A 25107-nucleotide genomic window follows, 5' to 3' on the forward strand; every position below is an offset into this window, starting at 1 on the left:
AGAAATCAATTCATTCAATAAACATTTTTGAGTATTTAGTGTGTGCCAGGAACAGGGTATTATCACTAGTTTGGAAGAAGCTCATAGGCTAGAAGGGGGACACTAACCTATGAAGAAATGGCAAAAGCTAGTTGGGCACTAGACCTTAATCAGTTGAATATACTCCAAAGTACAGATAAAAAAATATCAAATCTGAGGAGTCAGGGAACTGTGTGGTGCAGGAAGTATATATACACCACATTTTGTTTATCCATTTATTCATGGATGGATATTTGGCTTCTTTCCACCTTTTGGCCATTGTGAACAGTGCTGCTATAAGCATTCACGTGCAAGTATTTGAGTACTTTTTTCGAATCTTTTGGAATATGCCTAGCAGTGGTAATATGGTAATTCTCTGTCATATGGTAATTCTATATTTTTTTTCAGAAACTGCCACACTGCTTTCCACAGTGACTGTACCAGTATATATTCCTCATGTACAAGGGTTCCAACTTCTCTACATCCTCACCAACTCTGATTTAAAAACAAAAAAACTGTAGCCATTCTAATGGGTGTGAAGTAGCTTACTGTGGTTTTGAGTTGTCTTTCCCTAATGACTTAAGATGTTGAGCAACTTTTCATGTATGTATTGGTCATTTGAACTTCTTTGGAGAAATGTCTATTCAAGTTCTCTGCCCATTTTTTCATTGGGTGGTTTGTCTTTTTGTTGTTGAGTTGTAGAGTTTGTTATATATTCTGGAGAATAGACCATTATTATACATATAATTTGCAAATATTTTCTCACATTTTATAGATTGTCTTTTCAGTCTCTTGATAGTGTCATTTGATGCACAAAAGTTTTTAATTTTGATTAAGTCCTATTTATTTTTTCTTCTGCTCAAGTTTTTTGTGTCCTAAGAACCCATTGTCAAATCCCAGGTAATACAGATTTACTGATACGTTTTCTTCTAAGACTTTTATGGTTTCAGTTTTTATATTCAGGTTCTTGATCCATTTTGAGTTCATTTTTGTATACGGTATGAGTTAAGGGTCCAATTTCATTTTTTTTCATATAGACATCCAGTTATCCCAGCACCATTTATTGCAGAGATTATTCTTTCCTCCATTGAATGGCCTTGGTACCCTTGTTGGAAATCAATTTACCATATATGTAAAGGTTTATTTCTGACTCATTTTAAAAATTTTATTGAAGTATAGCTGATTAACAATGTTGTGTTAATTTCTGCTGCACAGCAAAGCAACTCAGTTATACATACTTATATTCTTTTTCATATTCTTTTCCATTATGGTTTGTCACAGCATATTGAATATAGTTCCTCGTGCTATACAGTAGGACCTTGTTGTTTATCCATACTATATACAAAAGTTTGGGAATTCCCTCGTTGTCTAGTGGTTAGGACTCTGCAATCTCACTGCCGATGGCCTGGGTTCAATCCCTAGTTGGGGAACTAAGATTCCACAAGCTGTGTGGCATGGCCAAAAAAAAGTACATTATTTAAAAAAATTAAAAAATACAAGTTTGCCTCTGCTAATCCCAAACTCCCAATCCTTTCCTCCCCTACCTCCTCCTTGGCAACCACAAGTCTTTTCTCTATATCAGTGAGTCTATTTTGTTTTGTAGATATGTTGATTTGTGTTGTATTTTAGATTCCACATATAAGTGATATCATATGATATTTTTCTCTTTCTGACTTACCTCACTTAGTATGATAATCTCTAAGTCCATCCATGTTGCTGCAAATGGCATAATTCATTCTTTTTTATGGCTGAGTAATATTCCATTGTATATATGTACCACATCTTCTTTTTCCATTTATTGGTCGATGGACATTCGGGTTGTTTCCATGTCTTGGCTATTGTAAATAGTGCTGCTATGAACACAGGGGTGCATGCATCTTTTTGAATTATAGTTTTGTCTGGGTATATGCCCAGGAGTGGGATTGCTGGATCATATGGCAACTCTATTTTTAGTTTTTTGAGGAAACTCCATACTGTTTTCTATAGCGGCTGCACCAATTTACATTCCCACAAACAGTGTAAGAGGGTTCCCTTATCTCCACACCCTCTCCAACATTTGTTATTTGTAGCCTTTTTTTTTTTAACATCTTTATTGGGGTATAATTGCTTTACAATGGTGTGTTAGTTTCTGCTTTATAACAAAGTGAATCAGTTATACATATACATATGTTGCCTGTAGACTTTTTAATCATGGCCGTTCTGACCAGTGTGAGGTGGTACCTCATAGTAGTTTTGATTTGCAGTTCTTTAATAATTAGTGATGTTGAGAATCTTTTTATTTCTGACTCACTTCTATTCCATTGGTCTATATGTTTATCTTTATGCCATTGCCACAGTTTTAATTAATGTAGTTTTGTAGTAAGTTTTGAAATAAGGAAGTGTGTATCCTCCAAATTTGTTCTTTTTTTCAAGACTGTTTTGGCTATTTGTGGCCCCTTGACCATATGTGGCCCATATGAATTTGAGGAGCAGATTTTCCATTTCAGGAAAAAAATAAAGGCTGTTAGACTTTTGATAGGGATTGCATTGAATTTGTAGATTGCTTTGGATAATACTGTCATCTTAACAATATTAAGTCTTCCAATTCATGAACATGGAATGTCTTCCCATTTATTTAAGACTTCTTTAACTTTTTTAGCAATATTTTGTAGTTTTCCGTGTATAAGCTATTCACCTCATTGGTTAAGCTCATTCTTTAGGTATTTCATTCTTTTGGATACTATTGTAACTGTATGTAGGTTTTTGAAAGCCATATTGAGGGAGTCATATTCAAAGTAGAGGAAAACATGTAAGCAAGGGCACAGAGATGTGAAATACCTCTGGATTAAGGGAGCCATATCTAGATGGGAATCGCTGAATCATCAGAGTGGGACGAGGTGAAAGAGTGAGCAAGGAGAAGTGAATTTGGGGCCCTACACACTGTGAGAGGTGATAGGTAGCCAATCAGGGATTCTGAGCTCTCCCAGAAGTCTGGCTAATACATCTCTCTTTCTTGACCTCCTCTACATCTTTCTGCCCTCTCATTCGTAGCTGATGATTGCACAGAGACAATAGAAACCATCAAAAAGGAACTTCCTTATTTCCACATACTAAATCATTACTCCCATCTGCTGTGTACCCATGGGCTCCTTCTTGCCCCTGGTTACCAGGCAGCAGGTGTTCTTTTTAGCAAAGGTGACTTTCTACTTGTCTACCAGATACCATCCCTCCCTCCACTCAATACATTGCTTCTTGAAATATTCCCCCTCTTTATTCATCATCACTGTTTCTCCATTGCTTTATTCCCAGCAGTCTACATGCTCTATTATCCTCCATCTTAAAAATACTCTTTGATTCCATTTCCCCTCCAACAATTACCTCACTTCTTTCTTTTTTTTAAAACATCTTTATTGGAGTATAATTGTTTTACAATGGTGTGTTAGTTTCTGCTTTATAACAAAGTGAATCAGTTATACATATACATACGTCCCCATATCTCTTTCCTCTTGCGTCTCCCTCCCTCCCACCCTCCCTCTCCCACCCCTCTAGGTGGCCACAAAGCACCGAGCTGATCTCCCTGTGCTATGCGGCTGCTTCCCACTAGCTTGTCTGTTTTACGTTTGGTAGTGTATATATGTCCATGCCACTCTCTCACTTTGTCACAGCTTACCTTTCCCCCTCCCCATATCCTCAAGTCCATTCTCTAGTAGGCCTGTGTCTTTATTCCCGTCTTGCCCCTGGGTTCTTCATGACCATTTTTTTTTTTTTTTAGATTCCACATATATGTGTTAGCATACGGTATTCGTTTTTATCTTTCTGACTTACTTCACTCTGTATGACAGATTCTAGGTCCATCCACCTAACTACAAATAACTCAATTTCGTTTCTTTTTATGGCTGAGTAATATTCCATTGTATATATGTGCCACGTCTTCTTTATCCGTTCATCTGTTGATGGACACTTAAGTTGCTTCCATGTCCTGGCTATTGTAAATACAGCTGCAATGAACATTTTGGTACATGACTCTTTTTGAATTATGGTTTTCTCAGGGTATATGCCCAGTAGTGGGATTGCTGGGTCATATGGTAGATCTATTTTTAGTTTTTTAAGGAACCTCCATACTATTCTCCATAGTGGCTGTATCAATTTACATTCCACCAACAGTGCAAGAGGGTTCCCTTTTCTCCACACCCTCTCCAGCATTTATTGTTTGTAGATTTTTTGATGATGGCCATTCTGACCGGTGTGAGATGATATCTCATTGTAGTTTTGATTTGCATTTCTCTAATGATTAATGATGTTGAGCATTCTTTCAACACTCCCTAATACCATACACAAAAATAAACTCAAAATGGATTAAAGACCTAAATGTAAGGCCAGACACTATAAAACTCTTAGAGGAAAACATAGGCAGAACACTCTATGACATAAATCACAGCAAGATCCTTTTTGACCCACCTCCTAGAGAAACGGAAATAAAAACAAAAACAAACAAATGGGACCTAATGAAACTTCAAAGCTTTTGCACAGCAAAGGAAACCATAAACAAGACGAGAAGACAACCCTCAGAATGGGAGAAAATATTTGCAAATGAAGCAACTGACAAAGGATTAATCTCCAAAATATACAAGCAGCTCATGCAGCTCAAAAAAAAAAAAAAAACCCAATCCAAAAATGGGCAGAAGACCTAAATAGACATTTCTCCAAAGAAGATATACAGATTGCCAACAAACACATGAAAGAATACCTCATTTCTTTGTTCTATGCAACAAAAGTTCTCGAAAGAGTTTACACACGTTTTTTGTACTCAATTCTTATTCATCTTAAAAAGTTTTATTTTTTATTAGGTAATACATGTACATGGAAATAAATTCTATTTCTGTACCTTAGCCATCAAGCTCCCGTCCCTGGAGGCAAAAATAACGATCAGTTTCTTGCATAATTATTTCAGAGATAGTCTATAAATTCAAATACACACATGGTATGTATGTGCAACACAAAGAGTGAAGCCTAATGTAATATATGGACTTTAATTAATAATAATGTATCGGGGCTTCCCTGGTGGCGCAGTGGTTGAGAATCTGCCTGGCGATGCAGGGGACACGGGTTCGTGCCGCGATCCGGGAAGATCCCACATGCCGCGGAGCGGCTGGGCCCGTGAGCCATGGCCACTGAGCGTGCGCGTCCGGAGCCTGTGCTCCGCAACGGGAGAGGCCACAACAGTGAGAGGCCCGCGTACAGGAAAAAAAAAAAAATACTGTCTCATCAATTGTAATAAATGTACCATCCTGGGAATTCCCTGGCAGTCCAGTGGTTAGGAATTGGCACTTTCACTGCTGTGGCAGCCCAAGTTCAACCCCTGGTCAGAAAACTAAGAGCAGCGCAGTGCGGCCAAAAAATAAATAAATAAATAGATAAAATAAATGTACCCCCCTAAATAACGCAAAATAATAATAATAGGGGAATCCTTGATAGAAAAAATGGGCTATATAGATAGGAACTCTGTACTATCTGCTCAATTTCCCATAAAACTAAAGCTGCTCTAAATAATAGTTTATTATTACTATTATTAGGCCATGCCTCTTGTGGGATCTTAGTTTCCCCACCAGGGATTGAACCCGCACCTTCATCAGTGAAAGCCTGGAGTTCTAACCACTGGACTGCCAGGGAATTCCCCCAATATTATTATTTTTTTAAATCTACCCCACACTACACTTAGGTCAAAAAGAAAATCAAAGATAAGAAAACGAGACTATGTAAAAAAATACCAATAATAAACGCACTACATGGTATACTAGTTACAGTTAAAGCAGAGCTTATGGAAGAGTTGGTAGACATAAATATACAGTAATAAATAAGAATATAAGTAACTTAAGTATCACCATAGAAATTAAAGAACAGCATATAAGCCTAGAGAGCAGAAGGAATTAGCAAATACAAAAGCAGAAACTAAAGAATCAAAAAACAGAAAAATGATAAAAGTAATAAATATAAATGCAAGAAGTGGTTCTCTGAAAAAAACAAATAGTAAAAGAGATAAACTGTTAGCTAATAGAGAGGAAAGTGGATGGCTGAGGAAGGAGGTGGATGGGAGATTTACTTTCAAAATTAATTTATTATTAAATATTTCAGACATATCAAAAGGTACAAACAATAATGTTAGGCACACCTGTGAAACAACCACCAACCTAAAAAATAAAACATTAACAAAGCATTTGAAGCCCATGTGCACTTCTCAATTACATCTCCCTCTGGTTCACCACTATCTTGAAATTTCAGTGTTTATCATTCCAGTGCATTTCTTTTTAATTTTATAACATATATGCTCCTAAAAATTTGTTATTTTATATCTTTTGAACTATTTAAATTCTATACACTCTTCAATGTGTGAAGAATAAGTGTTTGCTTAACCATTTGTTAGATTATCCACGTTAGTAGATATAGCACTGGTTCATTCTTTCTACATGTTTTATACTAGTGCATTGCATAAATATACCAGAGTTTACTGATTATTTCTTATTAATGACAATTAAGTTTACAGCTTTTTAAAACTATAAAGTTTTGCCATGAATATTCTTGTATCTGTAGGTATTTCTTTGGGCACATGTGCAAGAATTTTCCTAGAAGTGGGATAGGCACATGTAATTTTACTAGATAATTCCTAATTGCTCTCCGAAGCACTTGTGCCAATGTAGACTACTAAATAATTCCAATTGCTGCAATGTTCATCAACAGGGAGCCAGGGAGGCTTACTTTTCACTCGACATTTTAACTGTTCATGACATTTCACGTTTTACAATTTTTTGAATTTTATTTAAATAAATTTTCACAATAAGCCTGTGGATTAAGTATTATTATTGACAATGCAGTTTCCAGATGAGGAAAAAAAAAATCTCTTCGTTTTGAGTCAGTTTCCTTTCTCTTTTTTTTTTTTACTTTCTTTTTTTAAAAAAAGTCTTACTTTCCAACCTCGCTGACTGCACCTTTTTCCTGCCAGCCCTGTAAAGGTTTCTTGCTGGCTGGTTCACTGGGCCAGGAGTCCTGAGTTGGCTGCGTTCCTCACTCCTCCTCCGCCGCTCCTAAGCCTGCTCCACACTCCGCCCCCGTCCCGAAGCTCTCGTGGCTCTAAAACGCGGTAGGACGACGCGGTTTGGACCATTGGAGACGCCGTAGTCCCTCCCCTTCTTCCTCTTCCCCTCTCGGCGCTCTGAGGGCGCCCTCCGCCGCGCTGGAGAAGGCTGGGCCGGCGACTTCCGGAAGCGCGACGCGTCGCGATAGGTTCAGGCTTGCGGCGCCAGCGCTTTGGTCACAGGAAGTACCGGCGTCTCTCCCTCTCCTGAGCCGCTGTCGCCGAGCTTGGAGGGCTGCCCCGGAAGTCCTCCCCTTTCCCCCGCCCGCGGCAAACATGGCGGTGGACTCGGCGATGGAGCTGCTATTTTTAGACACTTTTAAACACCCGAGCGCTGAGGTAAGCCTTCGCGACTTGATTCCGACCCTGTTTCTCGAATTGGGGACTCTTACAAAAAATCGTTAGGCGTGTCTCGACTGTTTCTCGTGCCGATTGCCGCTTTAATTCCTCACACACACCCTCCCTCCTCCTAGCTTGGGTGTGGGCGCCGCGTCTGGGGGGTGGGGGTGGGGGTGGCGGTAGCCACCCCCACCCCCTACATTTCCCTGCGGTAGTTTCGGCCCCGCGTCGTCTTTGGTTGAGTTGGCTGCTCTACTTGCTTTGGTCCCCCACCCACCTCCTCAACCCCCTGGGTCCGCTTTGGGCCTTGAAAAGGATCATGGTTCTCAGGTTTACCTCCGGTGATGTTTTGGAAGGGGTCTCGGACACCTTGTGTTTGACAGTAGTGTTAGTGACCGAGCGGGTCACGTTGGCTTCCTGGTTCCCAAATCCCTTTTGCTAGGTCTTTTTTCTAACGGGAGTTATGCCACCCAGATGTGACACTCATTCGGTTTAGGATTGCGGTGTTCTCCAGTTTGTCCTGAAACTTTAATACAACTTATCTCTTGGAAAGATTTCACACATTAGGACAGGAAGAACTTACACAGAACGTCCTTTGTCTGCAGCATACTTGTGAAGAGAGAATTGTAGTCAAACTGTAAAGGACAATTGTGTTGTCGTTTTGAGGGGCGAGAGTGGGCTCTTGTAGAGTAATCGTTCTGTATGAACTTGAGCGCCCCTGAATGCATGACTGTTTCTGCCACATGCATTCAGGTCAACCGGCCAAGAACGTACAGAAATGAAGTTCATAGAGAAATTCAAAGAAACCCCAGAGCTCACATTTCTCTTTCAGTGTAAACTTAATTTAGAGAACTTTTTTTTTTTTTTTTTTAATTTGGCTGCGCCGAGTCCGGGATCTTCGTTGCCGCGTGCAGGGTTCGTTTTCAGTTGCGGCATAAGGGATCTAGTTCCCTGACCAGGGATCGAACCCGGGCCCCCCGCATTGGGAGCGCGGAGCCTCAACCACTGTACCACCAGGGAAGTCCTCTAGAGAACTTTTTTTAAAAAATTGAGGTATAGTTGATTTACAGTATTAGTTTCAAGTGTACAACATGGTGATTCACAACTTTTATAGATTATACTCCATTTTAAGTTATTATAAAGTATTGGCTGCATTCCCTGTGCTGTACGATATATCCTTGTAGCTTATTTGTTCTATACATACAGTAGTTTGTACCTTAAGAGAGAACTTTTCTGTCTTCAGAGGTAGGGATGGTAGTGGGTAGCAGTTGTACTTTGGTACTTGTTAAATAAAAAGTTTGACAACCTTGGTCTTCTGATTATTTTAACGAATGGTTTATAGTCTATAAAAATCAAATATTTGGAAACTTTAGCATATCTTACTAACAATGAATTATCTTGTGGTCTCTCATTTCATGTGGTTCAATTAGCTCTGTTTGTTCAATGACCATACTTTTCTGACTGCAGTTCCAGCTAGGCTTTAGAAAACTCACAGTGGAGGCAGTAGTTGGATAAGAACAAACCTATCATGCGTACAGAAATAGGGAACAGTTAAAAATGAAAGAAAAGCATATGATGGATTGGTTTAGTAGTTTACTAGTTTAGGAAAGTTAGCATTCATTCACTTACCATATATTTAGAAATCTAGTATTCATTCATTCTTAAGCAAGCATTGAGGACCATGGAGAGGATAGGACCGGTAGTAAATACCTTCTGGCATTGATTGAGGAAGGCTTAGTAGAGATCATATTTGAACTGAGTCTTGAAGTAGGAGTAGGGGTTTTTTGGGGATATGGAGTATTGGGATGTTTGTTCTCAAGGAGTTTATAACTAGTATTGGACATGAGGTCCACAAAATTATGATTCAATTTAGATTATGATGAGTGCATAGAGACAGAGTAGAAATTTCTTGAGGTTTGTCTCCTTTATTTCCAAAATGCTTATCAGTGTCTGATATATTAGGACCCCAGTCAATATTTATTTAGCTCCCTTTGGTGGTACAAAAAAAGGCTCAGTGATTTCAGAGGAGGGACAGATCACTTTTCATTTGAGAGTATCAGGGAAGACTTCATCAAGGCAGGTGGCATATGAACTTGGTCTTTGGTGGAAGAGAATATGTTCCACAGTTATATATAGGAAAGGAGGGCATTCTCCTGGAGTAGTCAGTCCTTTGGAAGGGTATGCTGAAGCAGTAGTGTGAAGTGGCACCTGATAGGCAGTTTGAAGCCAAATCACAGAGTTCCAGAAATGGTCAGCAAAGGAGTGTGGGCTTTATTTTGTAAGAAATAAGTAGTTTTTGAGCAGGCAAATGATATGATTAGTAAAATTAAGGTAGGTTAGTACACCAGTACATTGGTACATCAGTAATGCCTAAAATGGTTCAGAATAATTAGAGGTGGCAAATTGAGACGAAAAGGTGAGACGTAATGAAAACCTGAGTTAGCAGATGGGCAGTAATCATTGATAGCATTTATTGAATGCTTATTTTGTGCAAGACACAGTGCTTTGGTAATTTAAATACATTATCTCTAATTCATGAATCAATTTTGAAAGATAGTTATACCCATTTGATAGATCAGGAACTGAGCATGAGAAGTTAGGTGACTTTCCTAAAGTGGCATAGCTGAATTAAGACATACCAATGCACATTTCCTGGCTCTAAAGCTGTGCAGTGCTGTGTCCCAGTGGGATTAAGGAGGAGGGAATAGGTACAATATAAATTTTGGTTGTAGAATTGACAGGATGGCAACTGATAGTGTGAGAGTAGTTAAAAATGATAGAATTCTAGTTATAGAGAACTGGTGGAACTAGAGAACTGGTGGGGCCATTGTTAGTCATAGAAGAGTCTGGAAGTGGGTTTGAAGTGGCTTTGATGGGAACAAGATATTTTAGTTTTTGATTTGTTTAGTCAGACACCAGATAGATTCGCACAGTAGGAAGTTGGGAATCTGTTTAACAATTATTTATGAAAAACACTTTTGAAGGTGAGGCATAGCTCTAGGAGGGGCAATAGAGGTAGAAAAACAAAAAACCAAAATTTACTGCACTTGTTTTCAAAGGAATTTGTAACCTGGTAGGGAAAACAGGCATTTATTCAAGTTTCACAAGGGGAATATGTGAAGGGGTTTGAGTAGTGCTAAATGAATTACAAATTGTGTTGTGGTTTGTATGCCACTTTTTAAAAAATAAAAAAATGTTATTTTAGTAAATTTTAATTTTATTATAGAATAATTAGAAGTTACAGAAAAGCAAAGGCTTTCATAGTTCCACCTTTCGTAGTCTCATCTATCATTAACAACTTTCTTAAATTTTTCACAAGTCCTCTAGTAATTAAAAAATATATATATATAGATACACACATACACTTAAATGTATACACCCACCACACACATTAAGGTACTGATAACTATAATACTGTTTTCTGGTTTCTTTTCTCACCTAACAATGTGTTGTGCATCATTATAAATGAAGAAGTACACCTATACAACATTTTAAAAGTAAGCTTCATTTTCAAACATTCTCTCTCTTTTTTGACTAGGTAACACACGTACGAGGTACCAATTCAAAAGTGTGTACAGTAAAAAGTAAATCTTTTATCCCTGTCCCAAGCCATCCTGTATAACAGCATTTTTATTGGTTGTGTAATAGTTCTTTAAGTGGTAATGCTATTATTTATATATTAAATTCTCATACATCTAGGCTTCTGACTTTTTACAGTGATACGATATTCTTGAGGCTAAATTGTTTTATATGTCTTTAATTAGTTCTTTATTACTTTCCAGAGTGGAATTGCTGGCTTAAAATTCAGTCTTACGAGGGTGATTGATGTTAGAAGGTCCTACTTCATTTTAGAGTTTAGGAAGTCAATTTGGAACTCATGCAAACAGCAGTGACAATGCAAGTGGCAGGAATAGATGACATAGCCTTAGTTTACCCTTAGGAGAGGATAGGGAAGAGAAGATAGTTGCAGGAATAGGAAAGTAAGGAGAGACAGCTATACTGTGACCTTTAAACACACAATGACTTCTTCCTTAGATGTGGCTGAGTCATGGAACCTGACCAGTCTGTTCTTCACTTTTCAGGTACCTCTCTAATCATAAAACTTCCATTCCATGATTTCCCACTGTCACCCTGTCTTCCTAGGTTTAGGTACTCCTCTAGATATTTTAAGCCCCTACTTCATTGTAATATTTTTAACTTTGAAAACACAATTCAGTCAATTCTTATTAAGCACCTGTTAAAAGTCTTTCATTCGTTAAATGAATATGCTCAGCACTATGAATATAACAGTAAACTGAGACTTGGTTCTTGTCTTCTTGAAGTACCACTCCAACAGGAGAGTTAAAAGAAGCAATTAGGGGGTTCCCTGGTGGTGCAGTGGTTGAGAGTCCGCCTGCCGATGAAGGGGACACGGGTTCCTGCCCCGGTCTGGGAAGATCCCACATGCCGCGGATCGGCTGGGCCCGTGAGCCATGGCCGCTGAGCCTGCGCGTCTGGAGCCTGTGCTCCGCAACCGGAGAGGCCACAACAGTGAGAGGCCCGCGTACCACAAAAAAAAAAAAAAAAAAAAGAAGCAATTAGAATTTAGTTTGATAAGCACTCATCTAGACTTGATCTGGCTTAGCTTTTAAGAGAAAGCTGACATCTGAAAGGAGTTGGGACAGGAGCGTGGAAGGGTTCTAAGCAGAGACAGTAACATGAATGATGGCATAAAGATGAGGAAAACCAGGGTATGTTGGGGCTATAAATTTGGAGTGGTGAGAAGAGACCATACTTGTTTATAAAACTGAGGAATTTGGCCTAGTGTCTAGAACTAGAGGAGTGACAGCAGAAATGGAGGGAAATGCACAGATTTGAGAGCTGTTTAGAGGTTTAATCAATAGGACTTGATGTTTGGATGAAGGAATTATTTAGGTGAGAGAGAATGAGAAAGAATCCAAGGATGATAATGTTTTCTGTCTTGGCCATTGTCTGGATGGTGGTGCCATCACTGATGTAGGACACTTTAGTTTTGGACTTGTTGAGTTTTTGGGGCCAGAGGGACATTCAAATGGAGATGTCCAGTTGACAGTTGGATATAGTGGTCTGGGGCTCAGGAGAGAGGTCCTAAATGGCGATACAGATTTTTGGAGTTGACTTCTGGCAGTGAATGAAAAACTTATTTCTTGTAATTCTATTGATTGTGTTTAGCTACTCTGCCCTATTTTCCTCCCACATTTTGCCCTCTAGCCTTGGTGAACTATGCTTGTAATTTCTTGAACCTTCCAAGTTCTTGTTTGCATTCCTTTTGCACATGCTTCTCCGTTTGCCTAGAAAGCTCTTTATCCCTCTGTTCCACTGATTCTTGTTTTCCTTAAATACGTACTTAGATCAGGTGCTATTTCTTTTGGGAAGCCTTCCCTGACACTCTTCTTTTCCCCCCACAAATGTTTGCCCACTGTCTGATTTAGGTAAGTACGCTTCTGAGTTTTCATAGTTTTCTGTGTGAGTCTGTATCATAGCAATTTATTTATTCATCTACTACAGTAGATTGTACCTTAATGGCAGGGATTATGTCTTGTCTTTATATTCTCAGGACCTAGCATACCTTGGAACATTATAGACATTTAGTAAATGTTTCAAAATAAATATTGAATAAAAGTGGTAGCAACTAATATAGAAACTCTTCTACTTACAAACAAAATAGATTTTGAAAGGCTATTTGTAAAACCTCAAGTTGATCTTTTTAGGTCCACAGTGACGACACCCTAACTACTACTAATACCATTCATTAATTAGCAGGGGGCAGGGTGGAAGGAGGTTAGAATAAATAAAGTTTTGTTCTAAGTTTCCTTTGTAAATATTAATGAGAATTTTTAACCATATAAGCAAAGGAGCTTCTGTATAGTAGACTTTTTAAGTAGAGGAGCTCTTTACAGGACAGAAACATAGAGCCAAAGTTTGAGGCAGAATGCTTTTTCTTTTATATAAATCTACTGTAGTATTTATTGAATACCTACAGTATATTTATAATAATTAGGATATAATTTCAGCTGCTCTCATAAAGTCAGGATAACAGTGGGTTAGATAAAATAAGATTTTCTCTTTCAATCTGGTTTTAAGTATTCTAGGGCTAATGTGACAGCTCTGCATTGTCAGAGACAGGTTCCTCCCATTCTTAGGGAATTGCCTGCATTGTCCAAGACAGCTTACCATAACATGTGTTCTAGAAAGGCAGCAGAGTATAGAAGAAGAGGTGGCAGGAGTTTCTGAAGTCTGAATTTTCCCTTTAAGGACATGACCCAGAGTTGCCTACGTCATTTCCATTTACATCCCATTGATCAGAATCTAGCAATCACATGTTCACACTGGCTTCCCAGGACATGGGAAATTCAGTTTTTAGTTCACTTTTGCCCAACTCAAACTTCTCTAGAAGAAGAGTTGTATTGGAAAACAACCAGCAATCAGCCACACTTTGCATTCATCCTGTTTCTTTTATATCTTTGAGAGTATAAAGTACACTTGAATAGTTAACATTAAGATTTCTATACCTATATATTTAATTATATTTAATCTCTGAGCTTAAAATGCAAAATTGGAAAGTCATCCTCTGTCACATTTTAGGAAAGACTCATTTGACTAATCTTTTGGTCTGTTGATAGGCACAGTATTCTTTGCAGCTTCAAGAGGCACTTAGGACTCAGTCTTTCTAGATGCAAATAATATGAACCATTCTTATTATAAACTTTGACCACTAGGTAATGATGTTTGGCTGAACTGCTAGGAAAAGTTGATGTAAAACAATCGTCCAGGGCTTCCCTGGTGGCGCAGTGGTTGAGAGTCCGCCTGCCGATGCAGGGGACACGGGTTCATGCCCCGGTCCGGGAGGATCCCACATGCCGCGGAGCGGCTGGGCCCGTGAGCCATGGCCGCTGAGCCTGTGCGTCCGGAGCCTGTGCTCCGCAACGGGAGAGGCCACAATAGTGAGAGGCCTGCGTACCACAAAAAAACAAAAACAAACAAACAAAAAACAGTCGTCCAAAAACAATGTGAAAAATTTCTTTTTAAATTATTGATCTCAAGAGCTACATTTGTCTGATCTTGTGTCAAATGATACATAGAAATAAATGTACACTAAATTTATGCTATCCATTTATGTTACTATAATAAATTCTTAGTTTGTGGATTTTTTTTCCTTTTTTAAATTTGAGAGGGTTTACCTTAATTGTTTGGTGCCTAAATGGCTTCCCTGGATCTCTTGATATTAGTATGTAAGTTTGGTAAATTAAGCTAATTTAAATAGAGATTCACCATCTCTTATCTATAATTCAGAAATTCAAAAATGGCAGAAAAATCTGCCCTAAATACATGTGGCCACGTGCTCTGATTTGAACTGATATGTTGCTAGTTATAATCTTTATTTAGTGTGACTGTTTATACATGTTGCTGCAGAAGTATTAATGTTTTGGTTACAAGGTACTGCCCCAGAAGCCACTGGGAGTGTTAAGTAATATGTAGTGTTCGTATCATTTGCTTTCTAAAAATCTAAAAAGTCAGGATTCTGTTTTGTCTTTGGCCGGCACTGCCTGGTGTGTGGGATCTTAGTGCCCTGACCAGGGATCAAGCCTGTGCCCCCTGCAGTGGAAGCGCGTAGTACTAATCACTGGACCGCCAAGGAATTCCAAAAGTCAGGATTCTGAACGGTGTCTGACTCCAGAGGTTTCCAGTAAAGGACTGTAGGTCTCTACTGGCCTAAGCAAAACATCAGCAGGGAAGCAGATGCAGGAAATGTTGTTATACAAATGGAGAGATTTAACTAGGTACATTTTATCATCAGCTGTTTTTAAGAGTGGTTTTAATACCATTATAAAAAATGTAATAGCACTGTTTTAATGATGTGGTGTTTATTTTAAAATTGTTTGTGGTATTCTGAATGAAACAAATTGAAGTGAATAAATTTTGAATAGACAAAGTGTTTTGCTTACAGTATATTCCTCTCCCCCCTTTTCTTAAAGCAAAGTTCTCATATAGACGTGGTTCGTTTTCCATGTGTGGTTTATATCAATGAAGTCCGAGTCATACCCCCAGGAGTAAGAGCCCATAGCAGCTTGCCTGACAGTAGAGCATATGGGTAAGTCAGTTTTCTTTTTTAAAAGTACTTTTGACTAAAGTTGATCTAGAAACATACTCTTAAATGCAAAAATTTAAGGTAATATTTTGTAAGTAAAAAACAAAAAACCTAAAACTTTATTCAGTTATGGTTATGTTATGTTGCATTGTAATTGACTCTAGGTTTTCTCTATAATCTATATATTATTATAAACTTGAAAAGAGTCATTATTTGATCTGAGTACTAGATTAATTTTTTCTTTCTTCATTTCTTTTTTTTAATTGGTTTATATTTTTTTAATTGGTTTATATTTTCCAAACGATTCTAGGGTGGCACGGTATAGTAGATGAAGTATTTTTAACGTGACTTTTTCCTTGAAAATAAGAATGAGACTGAATATTTAGAAATATATCTTTTATTATGTTGCTACATTTTTTATTATATTATTTTATAGTATCAGTTTTCATGACTTATTGGTGATCTCCTTAGCCTGATACATGTGTCTTTTTATAAATATGTAGCTTCACATTACCATTAGTTGTACTGAGCAAGTAGTTATTTGAGCATCAGTTCTCTTTCTTAGTCTCTTTGTGAAATAAACCAAATATAAGACATGGTTCCTGATGTAGAGTTTTGGTTTTTTTAAATCTTTTTTTAATTTTTATTTTTTGGCCATGCAGTGCGGCTTGTGGGATCTTAGTTCCCAGGATTGAACCTGGGCCATGGCAGAGAAAGCACCAAGTCCTAACCACTGGACCTCCAGGGAATTCCCTGTTGTGGAGTTGTTGATAATTTTAACAACTGACATAAAACAGAGGAATTTGATCTTTGTTGTAACATGAATAATCATCTTCTTCTGATTTTAATTACATGAACTGGAGATGAAAGCTAAATTTTGGTTATAGAAACATGAATATGTATAATAAATATATCTGTGGGTTTTTAGCTTATAGCCTAGGCGTTACTCTTACGTATCAATGCCACATTTTGTTATGTCCATGCTGTGATAGCTCAGTTTCTATTACCTGAAAGAGTTAAGCCAGCTACAGGGGTGACTGTTAATGGTACAGATTCAAAGTTAAGGGCTCATTTCTTCATAATTGTGAAAAGTAGTTGGTTATTCCTAGAGGTAGATAGAAAAATCTTAAGATGTTTTCAGGTCATTCAAAAGTAAAGCAAATACAAAACAAAACAGTAAGAATGATTAGTATTTATAATGACAAATCATTGTAATTGACTTCATATCTTTTTTGCCATGTGTAAGGAAATAAAATCTCCCGTTTTCCTGTGTTTCTTTCTACTTTTCCTATGTGTGTAGAATGAGAAAGATGGAGTAATGATAGTGTATCCAGCAGTCTTCTCTAATTGTACTGCTTTTGGTCAAGAAAGGTCTATTAGTTATCTGTTGCTGTATAACAAACTGTAGCAAATTTAGCAACCTAATCCCCTACTATTTCTGAGGGTCAGGAGCCTGGGAGCTGCTTGATTGGCTCAAGTTCCCTCATAAGGTTATAACTAAGATATAGGCTTTGGGTTGCAGTCTCAGAAGATTTGACTGAGGCTAGGGAATTTTAGAAGCCTGTTCACATGACTGTTGGCAGATCTTCAGTTCTTTGCCAGGAGATCCTTTCTATGGGTTGCTTATGTCACAGCATGTATTTTTGCAGGGTGAGTGATCCAAGAATGAAAGTGAGAGACCATGCCCGAGAAGGAAGCCACAGTCGCTGTATTTTATAACTTAATATCAGAAATGGCATACTGTGACATACTTCAATATACTGCTTTTACTATATTCTGTTGATTACATATTCTACTGGTACAGTGTGGGAGGGAACTACACAGGGGTGTGAATACCAGGAAGCAGGGGTCTTTGGGGGCCATTTTGGAGGCTGGCTACCACAGCAGGCAATACGAATCACTGCCATTAGCTGCAGTGGGTAAGAGTATTTGTTACATTTCCCCTCTTCTTATCTCTCTCCTTTTTCTTAGCTGGGCGTGAGTGGCTGTTCATGTTTTAATAGTTCCAAATATGAAATTATTATCAGAAACAACTTTATGCACAGTATGTTATAGAACAGTAAAATAAAGTATTGATTCAATAATACAAATATGTAAGATGTTGGGAAGCCTGAAATCTCAAGGTTGAAAGTAATGTTAGAGATGATATATTTGTGCAGCACACTTTATGATAGTATTTTTTCTCATTATGAAATTCAGAACTATGTCAGGTAAAATTAAAACCCCTGTTATCCCTCCATTCTGAGAGAATCTTAACATTTGAGGCCATGTGTTTTTAAATTTATATGTGTGCGTTTATATATATATTTTGTTTTTTGTAAATGTGGTATCTTATGTGAGGTTAGGTTTTAGAGTCAACAAGTTTTAAGATGAAAGTCTAGTGGAGTCAAATTACCATTGATTCTTTAAATCGCTTTTTGGTGACTAGGACCTGAGTCTTTGATGCCTCCAGAGGAAAGAATTTGCATTTCAGTCCTTTTTCCTTTCCTTGAGATATTGGAGGCCAGGGTCTGGTTTGAAGAGGAAGGCTAGGAGAGAGAGACTAGAGTTGTTGAGCACATATAGTTGAATTTGGGTAAGATAAAATGTATGATGCTGCTCTGATCCCACTGCGTGCTATTCTGTGTATTCCTTTATTTCATTTAACATTATGTCAGGAGTACCTCACATCATTTAAATTTATTTGAAAATATGATTTCTAATGACTGCATAATCTAGCAAATCAATGTACTCTTATTTATTTGGCTAGTTCTTAAAGTGGAGACCATTAGATGGTTTTTAGTTTTCAAATTATTAGTATAATGCACCTCCTCTTGAAAAAAGTCTTTGTATATTAGTGTTTCCATAGAAACACTTTGTAGAGAAAAGTATTTCTGGAACAACTGGTGTGAACATTTTCTCAGTCTCCTGAATTTTATTGCCATATTGTCTTTCAGAATGATTGTACCTGTTTGAACTTCTACCAGAAATACATAAAGGAATCTCTTTCAGAGTACTCCGGGCATTACACTTTTTACCATATGGATTTTTTGTAAATAAACAACAAAGCATGCATTGTTTAAAAATCAAGATTTTAGTTGAGCGGAAGGAATTTCAGCAAGGGTGTAGCAGGGTTTCATTCTAGTGCAAATTAAATAGGCTTTAATCTTGATTATAGAAGTCTATAGAAAAATCAAAATATTTATGTAAATTAGTGCTATACAAATTTCAATCTGGGCTTTAAGTCACAATTTAGGGCTCTGATGCTCAAATTATTATTACAGTCCTGTATGAATGTGGGTTAAATTGAAATTAAATGGTAATTATTATTTACAACTTAAAGTTAGTTAACTCCTGATTCTTTTTGCTAATAGAATAATGATATAAGGAATTATAAAACTAGATATCATGATTAATTAGCATTTGCCATTAAAATACGTTAAAAAATTTAAATATCTGTGTGTTTTAAAATGGTGCAAGTAGCAGGCGAAAGATACTTGATGGCTAAAAATTTTTCAGTAGTACTCAAAGTGAATACTTGACTTCTTGAGAATTGGATGTGAATAAAATTACAGGAAATATTACAGTTAACTCCGTGTTTTTGTTATTTACATATTAGGAATAATTTATCTTAATTCTAGAATTGCTCTTAAATTTGTACTTACTTTGTTTTTTGTTTTAATTTAGGAACTGATTATTGTAAAGGCTGACCTTTCAACTTTGTTTCATTCACAGGGAGACATCACCGCACACATTTCAATTAGACTTATTCTTTAACAATGTAAGCAAACCAAGTGCCCCAGTTTTCGATAGGTTGGGAAGGTATGTACTTACTAGGTAATTTCACCAGCAACTCATAAGTTAGTAAGCAAAACCTTTTTATTCTTTAGATAGAAGAAAAGGCTGTGTATGGTGGTAGACCCAAGAACTCAGGGTTTAATTTTCTCAATTGACAATATTAAGGAAATGTCAAGCTCCTAAGAACATGTTGAGTTTATTTATAAAATAAAATTTTAAATGTGTGAAACATTAACCATCTTTTGTTTGCTTTTTATTGGTGTATGCATTATACATATCACATGATTTGATAATAACCTAATTTGGAAAAGATTACTTTTTGATTCTTAAAAAAACCTATATAAACACATTGAGATTTTGTCTATGTTTTTTAGGTCACACTACTACATAATTTAAAATTCCATAGTCACATTTTTGTAAAATGAGAATTTTGTTGTAGTTACTCCTATTTTGAATTATATAATACATGCTAGGTATAACTAACACTAGTTGTTTTGATGTCTGCAAATTAATTAACCATTAGATGGGTTTACTCATTTATAAAAATTCATTTATAAAATACCAATTTTTTAAAGGCAGCTTAAAAATGGAAAATTTTCTGTCCCTGTCAGGAATTAAGTTTTCTAGATTTTGCTTATTCTTTTATTGATTCTCCACTCATTTATTATTAAATTATATTGGTAGTTTAACTTCTTTTTAAAATGAAGGGAACCTAGGTAATCTGAAGCAGCTAATTTTTTATATTATAGAATGTTATTCTTATGTCAGTACCTGATGAAAATAGGTGCTTTTTAAAAATTTTGGTCCCAGTATACATTTTTTTGAAGACTATAATGCTATGGATCTCTACTCTGGCTGTACATTAGAATTACCTGGGGTGCTTTTAAACAAACATTGATTCTCACACACACCTCAAAGCAATTGAACCAGAATCTCTGGGGGGTTTGTTTTATACTTTTTCTTGATATCATTTTGTGGAGAGTAAATTAAACCCAAACTTTGTAGTTCATTAAAACACAAATCTAGCATTTGATTGAAATATATGAATCTAGAAAAACTTCTTCATGAACTGTGATGTTCAGTGTTTGAGCCTATATATTTATTCCTACTCTTTTGGCAGCCTGGAATATGATGAGAATACTTCCATCATCTTTAGACCCAACTCAAAGGTAATTGTAGAAGTCAGTTTTCAACTTGTTACTACTGTTGTTCTCACCTCCATTCAGAGTTTTTGATCCAGATAAACCAGTGATGCAGAATGTCAACTTACTTGGTTCTAGTTCTGCAGAATATCATCATTTCTTGTCTGATTCCTCTTGTATTCCAGAAGCTATTTTAAAATGGAGCAAAGACATTGTAATGCTATTATCTACCCATATAGCTCTTTATTCTAATTTTATACTTGGGTCAGGAAGAAGCCAGCATCTGTGCTTTTCCTTCTTTTCATTTAGGTGGGCAAATTCAGAAGATGACAGGCAGGTAAATTATTATTAAACACCATTGTACCTTAATTAAGTTTTCTTTAAAAATTCATATTTCATACTTCTTCCTTGTGTATCAGAAGTGTCTTTTTCTTGATACCAAATGCCATTCTGAAAGCATCTAAAAGATCTGAATCATGGAAGAGCCGAAATCCAAAAATAATGGTGATCTAATATGGGACTACTCAGCCTGCTGTTTGTTTTTGGTGGGGGATGGGTATTTAATCCTCTGCACCTTGTTTAGACTAAAAATTGTATTCTTTATCTGTTTATCTTCCTTCCAGTGGTATTTCTGTTTAGAGTCTATTAATCCATGGGCATAGTCTTTGAGCCTTTCTTCTGGTCCCTGATTTCCCTTTGCTAGAGTTTGCTAAGGTTAGCAAGGAGAATAATAATTTTTTTCTTCCTCTAGAACCCTTCCTCTAGGGTTCCATTACCACTTACTATTTCATCTTTATCCAACACTGTAGAGTGGGAGGAGAACTCAGAAGTCAGGGGCTTTGGTTTCTAGCCAAATTTTTCTACCGACACTCTCATTTTCTTATTTGTTGATAATATTTGCTCTGATTACCTCTCATAGTTATTGTGAAGATAGAGTGATTAATAGATAAGCTTTGAAAAACGTAAAGTTATTTTATAAGGAAATATTGAGGGTTAATGGCATTGATAAAGTCTTTGATCTTTTTAGGATAAGTTTCTTTGCAAAAACAATTTGTTTAATGCCTCTGGTTACCCTTACTTTTTAAGTACAATATAGATACATAGAATATACCTGCATGTCATGTAAAAAGAATGCTGTATAATTTTATAGGCTTTATAATTCTTGAGACTGGGCACAATTTGTACTCTTGTGTATCTCCATGACCCCTGTAACTATTTGGGTTTAATTTATGAATTGGCAGTAGCTCCCCCTTAATTTCCTTCTCATTTCTCTTCTCTTGGGTGGGAATCTGGTTATGCTTTTTGAATAGGATTGGCCTAAAGTATAGAACTGGGGAGATGTAGTCCTGAGACAGTTTTAGGTATGGTAACTCTGGAGGGCCATGCAAAAGTTGTGCCTCTGGGTGAATTTCCACCAGTATTGACCTTTGCATTTTCAGCATACTTTTATACTTTAGTTGAACCACAAAGTAATTTGATACCAGTTTACTTCTGACATAGTAAAACATTTTGAAAGATATCTCTTCCCCTCCCCCTCCCCCCAAATCAGGTGAATACTGATGGTTTGGTGCTAAGAGGCTGGTACAACTGTCTGACACTGGCAATATATGGATCAGTGGATAGAGTCATAAGTCATGACAGAGACTCTCCACCACCTCCACCTCCACCTCCACCACCTCCCCAGCCACAGCCAAGTTTGAAAAGGAATCCAAAACATGGTGAGAATTTAATTTAATTTAATTTAATTTTATTACTTACTTTTGGCTGTTTTGGGTCTTCATTGCTGTGCACGGGCTTTCTTTAGTTGTGGCGAGCAGGGGCTACTCTTCGTTGCAGTGTGTGGGCTTCTCATTGCGATGGCTTCTCTTGTTGCAGAGCATGGGCTCTAGGCACGTGGGCTTCAGTAGTTGTGGTGTATGGGCCCAGTAGTTGTGGTGCATGGGCTCAAGGGCACGTGGGTTTCAGTAGTTGTGGCTCATGGGCTTAATTGCTCCACGGCATGTGGGATCTTCCAGGACTGGGGATCGAACCCATGTCCCCTGCCTTGGCAGGTGGACTCTTAACCACTGCGCCACCAGGGATGTCCCCATGGTGAGAATTTTAAATTTGCTTTTATCAGTGACACTTATGTTCATTATAGTAGGAAAAGGTAACTCAAAGAACTCTTCTACTTTTTGAACCTTGTTTAAGGTTTGACAAGTTATCTGTCAATCTCCCATTCTTTCCTATAAGAGTGTCTTTTATGTTGAAGTGGTTGCATTTTATTTTCCTCCACTACTTTGCAAAAATGCTTTTTTAATTGACCCAAGGTTTTTTTTTTATTTAAAATATGTATATGATAATATAATCCATGGTTATTCATGGTTTACTATGAAAATTGTCTTTCAAAGAATTGAAGAATAGGCAGTAAATATGGTATGTGTTTTTGGAATACTTGTGTTAATGGCATTTGTTTTATTAGGACTGCATTTCAAATTTCCTTAGATGTCCAGATCTTAGCTAAGGCAGATTTTCCTGCTTTTGAGAACCTTTTGCTTATTAACCCAAGACAAGAAAAATAAAAACTCTAGGGACTTCCCTGGCGGTCCAGTGGTTAAGACTCCCCGCTTTCAGTGCAGGGGGCGTGGGTTCAATCCCTGGTCGGTGAACTAAGATCCCACGTGCCTCATGGCAGGGCGAAAAAAAAACAAACAGGGACTTCCCTGGTGGTTCAGGGGTAAGACTCTGCGCTCCAATGCAGGGGGCCTGGGTTCAATCCCTGGTCGGGAAACTGATCCCTCATGCATGCCGCAACTGAGGGTTCGTGTGCTGCAACTGAGAGTCTGCATGCCACAACTAAGAGTCCACGTACTGCAGCTAAGACTTGGTGCAGCCCAAATAAATAAATAAATATTAAAAAAATAAAAATAAAGCACAAGCAACTTTATAAAAAAACAAACAAAAAACCTCTAATGAACTTTAGTGACTTTCATTTTATAGAGCAGACAGCTGGACTCATGTTTTCCAGGGTCTCTTTTCCTCACTCTAGTATTACTCATAAGCTGTTGAGCTAAGGAGATTTGGGAATAAATTTTGAAATTATAATTGAGGTCATAGGGAAAAATATTTTGCTTTACAATTAGCATTTTATGAGCACAAATAAAATGACCATTGTTTCTCTTAAATCCTTATATAATAGTGTGGTGTGAGATCTTTGCTCTGATGGTGGTCACACACTGTAGTTTAATCTTTTTTCTTATATCGTACCTGCCAAGCACAGGTAAATTAATTGACCATATATGCATGGATTTATTTCTGGGCTCTCTGTTCTGTTCCATTGACCTTTGTGTCTCTTTTTATGCCAATACCATGCTGTTTAAAGTACTATTGCTCTGTAACGTTGTTTGTAACATTGTGTGATACTTCCAGCTTTATTCTTCTTTCTCAAGATTGCTTTGGCTCTTTGGGGTCTTTGATGGTTCTATACAAGTTTTAGGATTGTTGTTCTATTTCTGTGAAAAATGCCATTGGAATTTTGGTAGGGATTGCATTGAATTTGTATATTGCTTAGGGGAGTATGGACTTTTTTTTTTTGGCCATGCTGTGCGGCTTGCGGGATCTTGGTTCCCTGACCAGGGATTGAACCCAGGCCTCCTGCAGTGGAAGTGTGGAATTCTAACCACTGGACCGCCAGGGAATTCCCCCTAGTATGGACATTTTAACAGTATTAATTCTTCCCGTCCATGGGCACAGAATATCTTTTCATTTATTTGTGTCCCCTTCAGTCTCTTTCATCAGTGTCTTGTAGTTTTCAACATACATGTATTTCATGTCCTTGTTTAAATTTATTCCTAAGTGTTTATACTTTTGGATACAATTGTAAATGAGAATTTCTTAATTTCTCTTTCTCATAGTTCATTATTAGTGTATAGAAACGCAACCTATTTTTGGGTATTGATCTTGTGTCCTACAGATTTACTGTATTTGTTTATTAGTTCTAATAGGTTTTTAAAAAATTTTTATCTCTTTTTATTTTTGGCTGCATCGGGTCTTTGTTTTGGCATGCGGGATCTTCATTGCAGCATGAGGGATCTTTCATTGCAGCATGTGGGCTCTTTGTTGCAGTGCATGGGCTTCTTTCTAGTTGTGGCAGGCGGGTTTTCTCTCTCTAGTTGTGGTGTGTGGGCTCCAGAGCACGTGGATTCTGTAGTTTGCAGCACATGGCTCTCTAGTTGAGGCGCATAGGCTCAGTAGTTGTGGTGCGTGGGCTTAGTTGCCCCGTGGCATGTGGGATCTTAGTTCACCAACCAGGGAACCAAACCCACGTCCCCTGCGTTAGAAGGTGGATTCTTTACCACTGGACCACCAGGGAAGTCCCTCTAATAGGTTTTTAATGGAGTCCTTAGGGTTTTCTTTATATTATACAGGTTTCCCCTGCTGTCTGAAATAGAGTGTTCCTATGAAACCTTTCATACACCAAAATGGTATAAAACGAAGAAACAGTTACCTTAGGACACATCTTGCTAATGGACGCACAAAATAAATTGAGATAAAGCCCAGATGCTCACAGACATAGTTCAAAGCTATGGTGGCTAAATGCTGAGATGCTGAGTGTAGTTGCCAGGGAAGGAGCTTGG

General features: G+C 37.4%; 1 protein-coding gene across 2 annotated transcripts in view; it reads left to right on the forward strand.

Annotated features, from left to right (window-relative positions):
• The first annotated feature begins 7316 nt into the window (after positions 1-7316).
• The window catches only part of VIRMA (vir like m6A methyltransferase associated), a 61465-nt gene continuing 43674 nt past the window's right edge, over positions 7317-25107 (forward strand). For both annotated transcript variants that reach the window (XM_067711759.1, XM_067711760.1), the window contains exons 1-5: positions 7317-7465; positions 15460-15575; positions 19287-19373; positions 20470-20518; positions 22041-22209. In XM_067711759.1, the coding sequence (XP_067567860.1) occupies positions 7403-7465; positions 15460-15575; positions 19287-19373; positions 20470-20518; positions 22041-22209 (484 nt within the window). In that variant the 5' untranslated portion in view covers positions 7317-7402. The remainder of the gene's footprint in view (positions 7466-15459; positions 15576-19286; positions 19374-20469; positions 20519-22040; positions 22210-25107) is intronic.

The sequence above is a fragment of the Pseudorca crassidens genome, chromosome 17 (genome assembly GCF_039906515.1).
Source record: "Pseudorca crassidens isolate mPseCra1 chromosome 17, mPseCra1.hap1, whole genome shotgun sequence".
Taxonomy (NCBI): Eukaryota; Metazoa; Chordata; class Mammalia; order Artiodactyla; family Delphinidae; genus Pseudorca; species Pseudorca crassidens.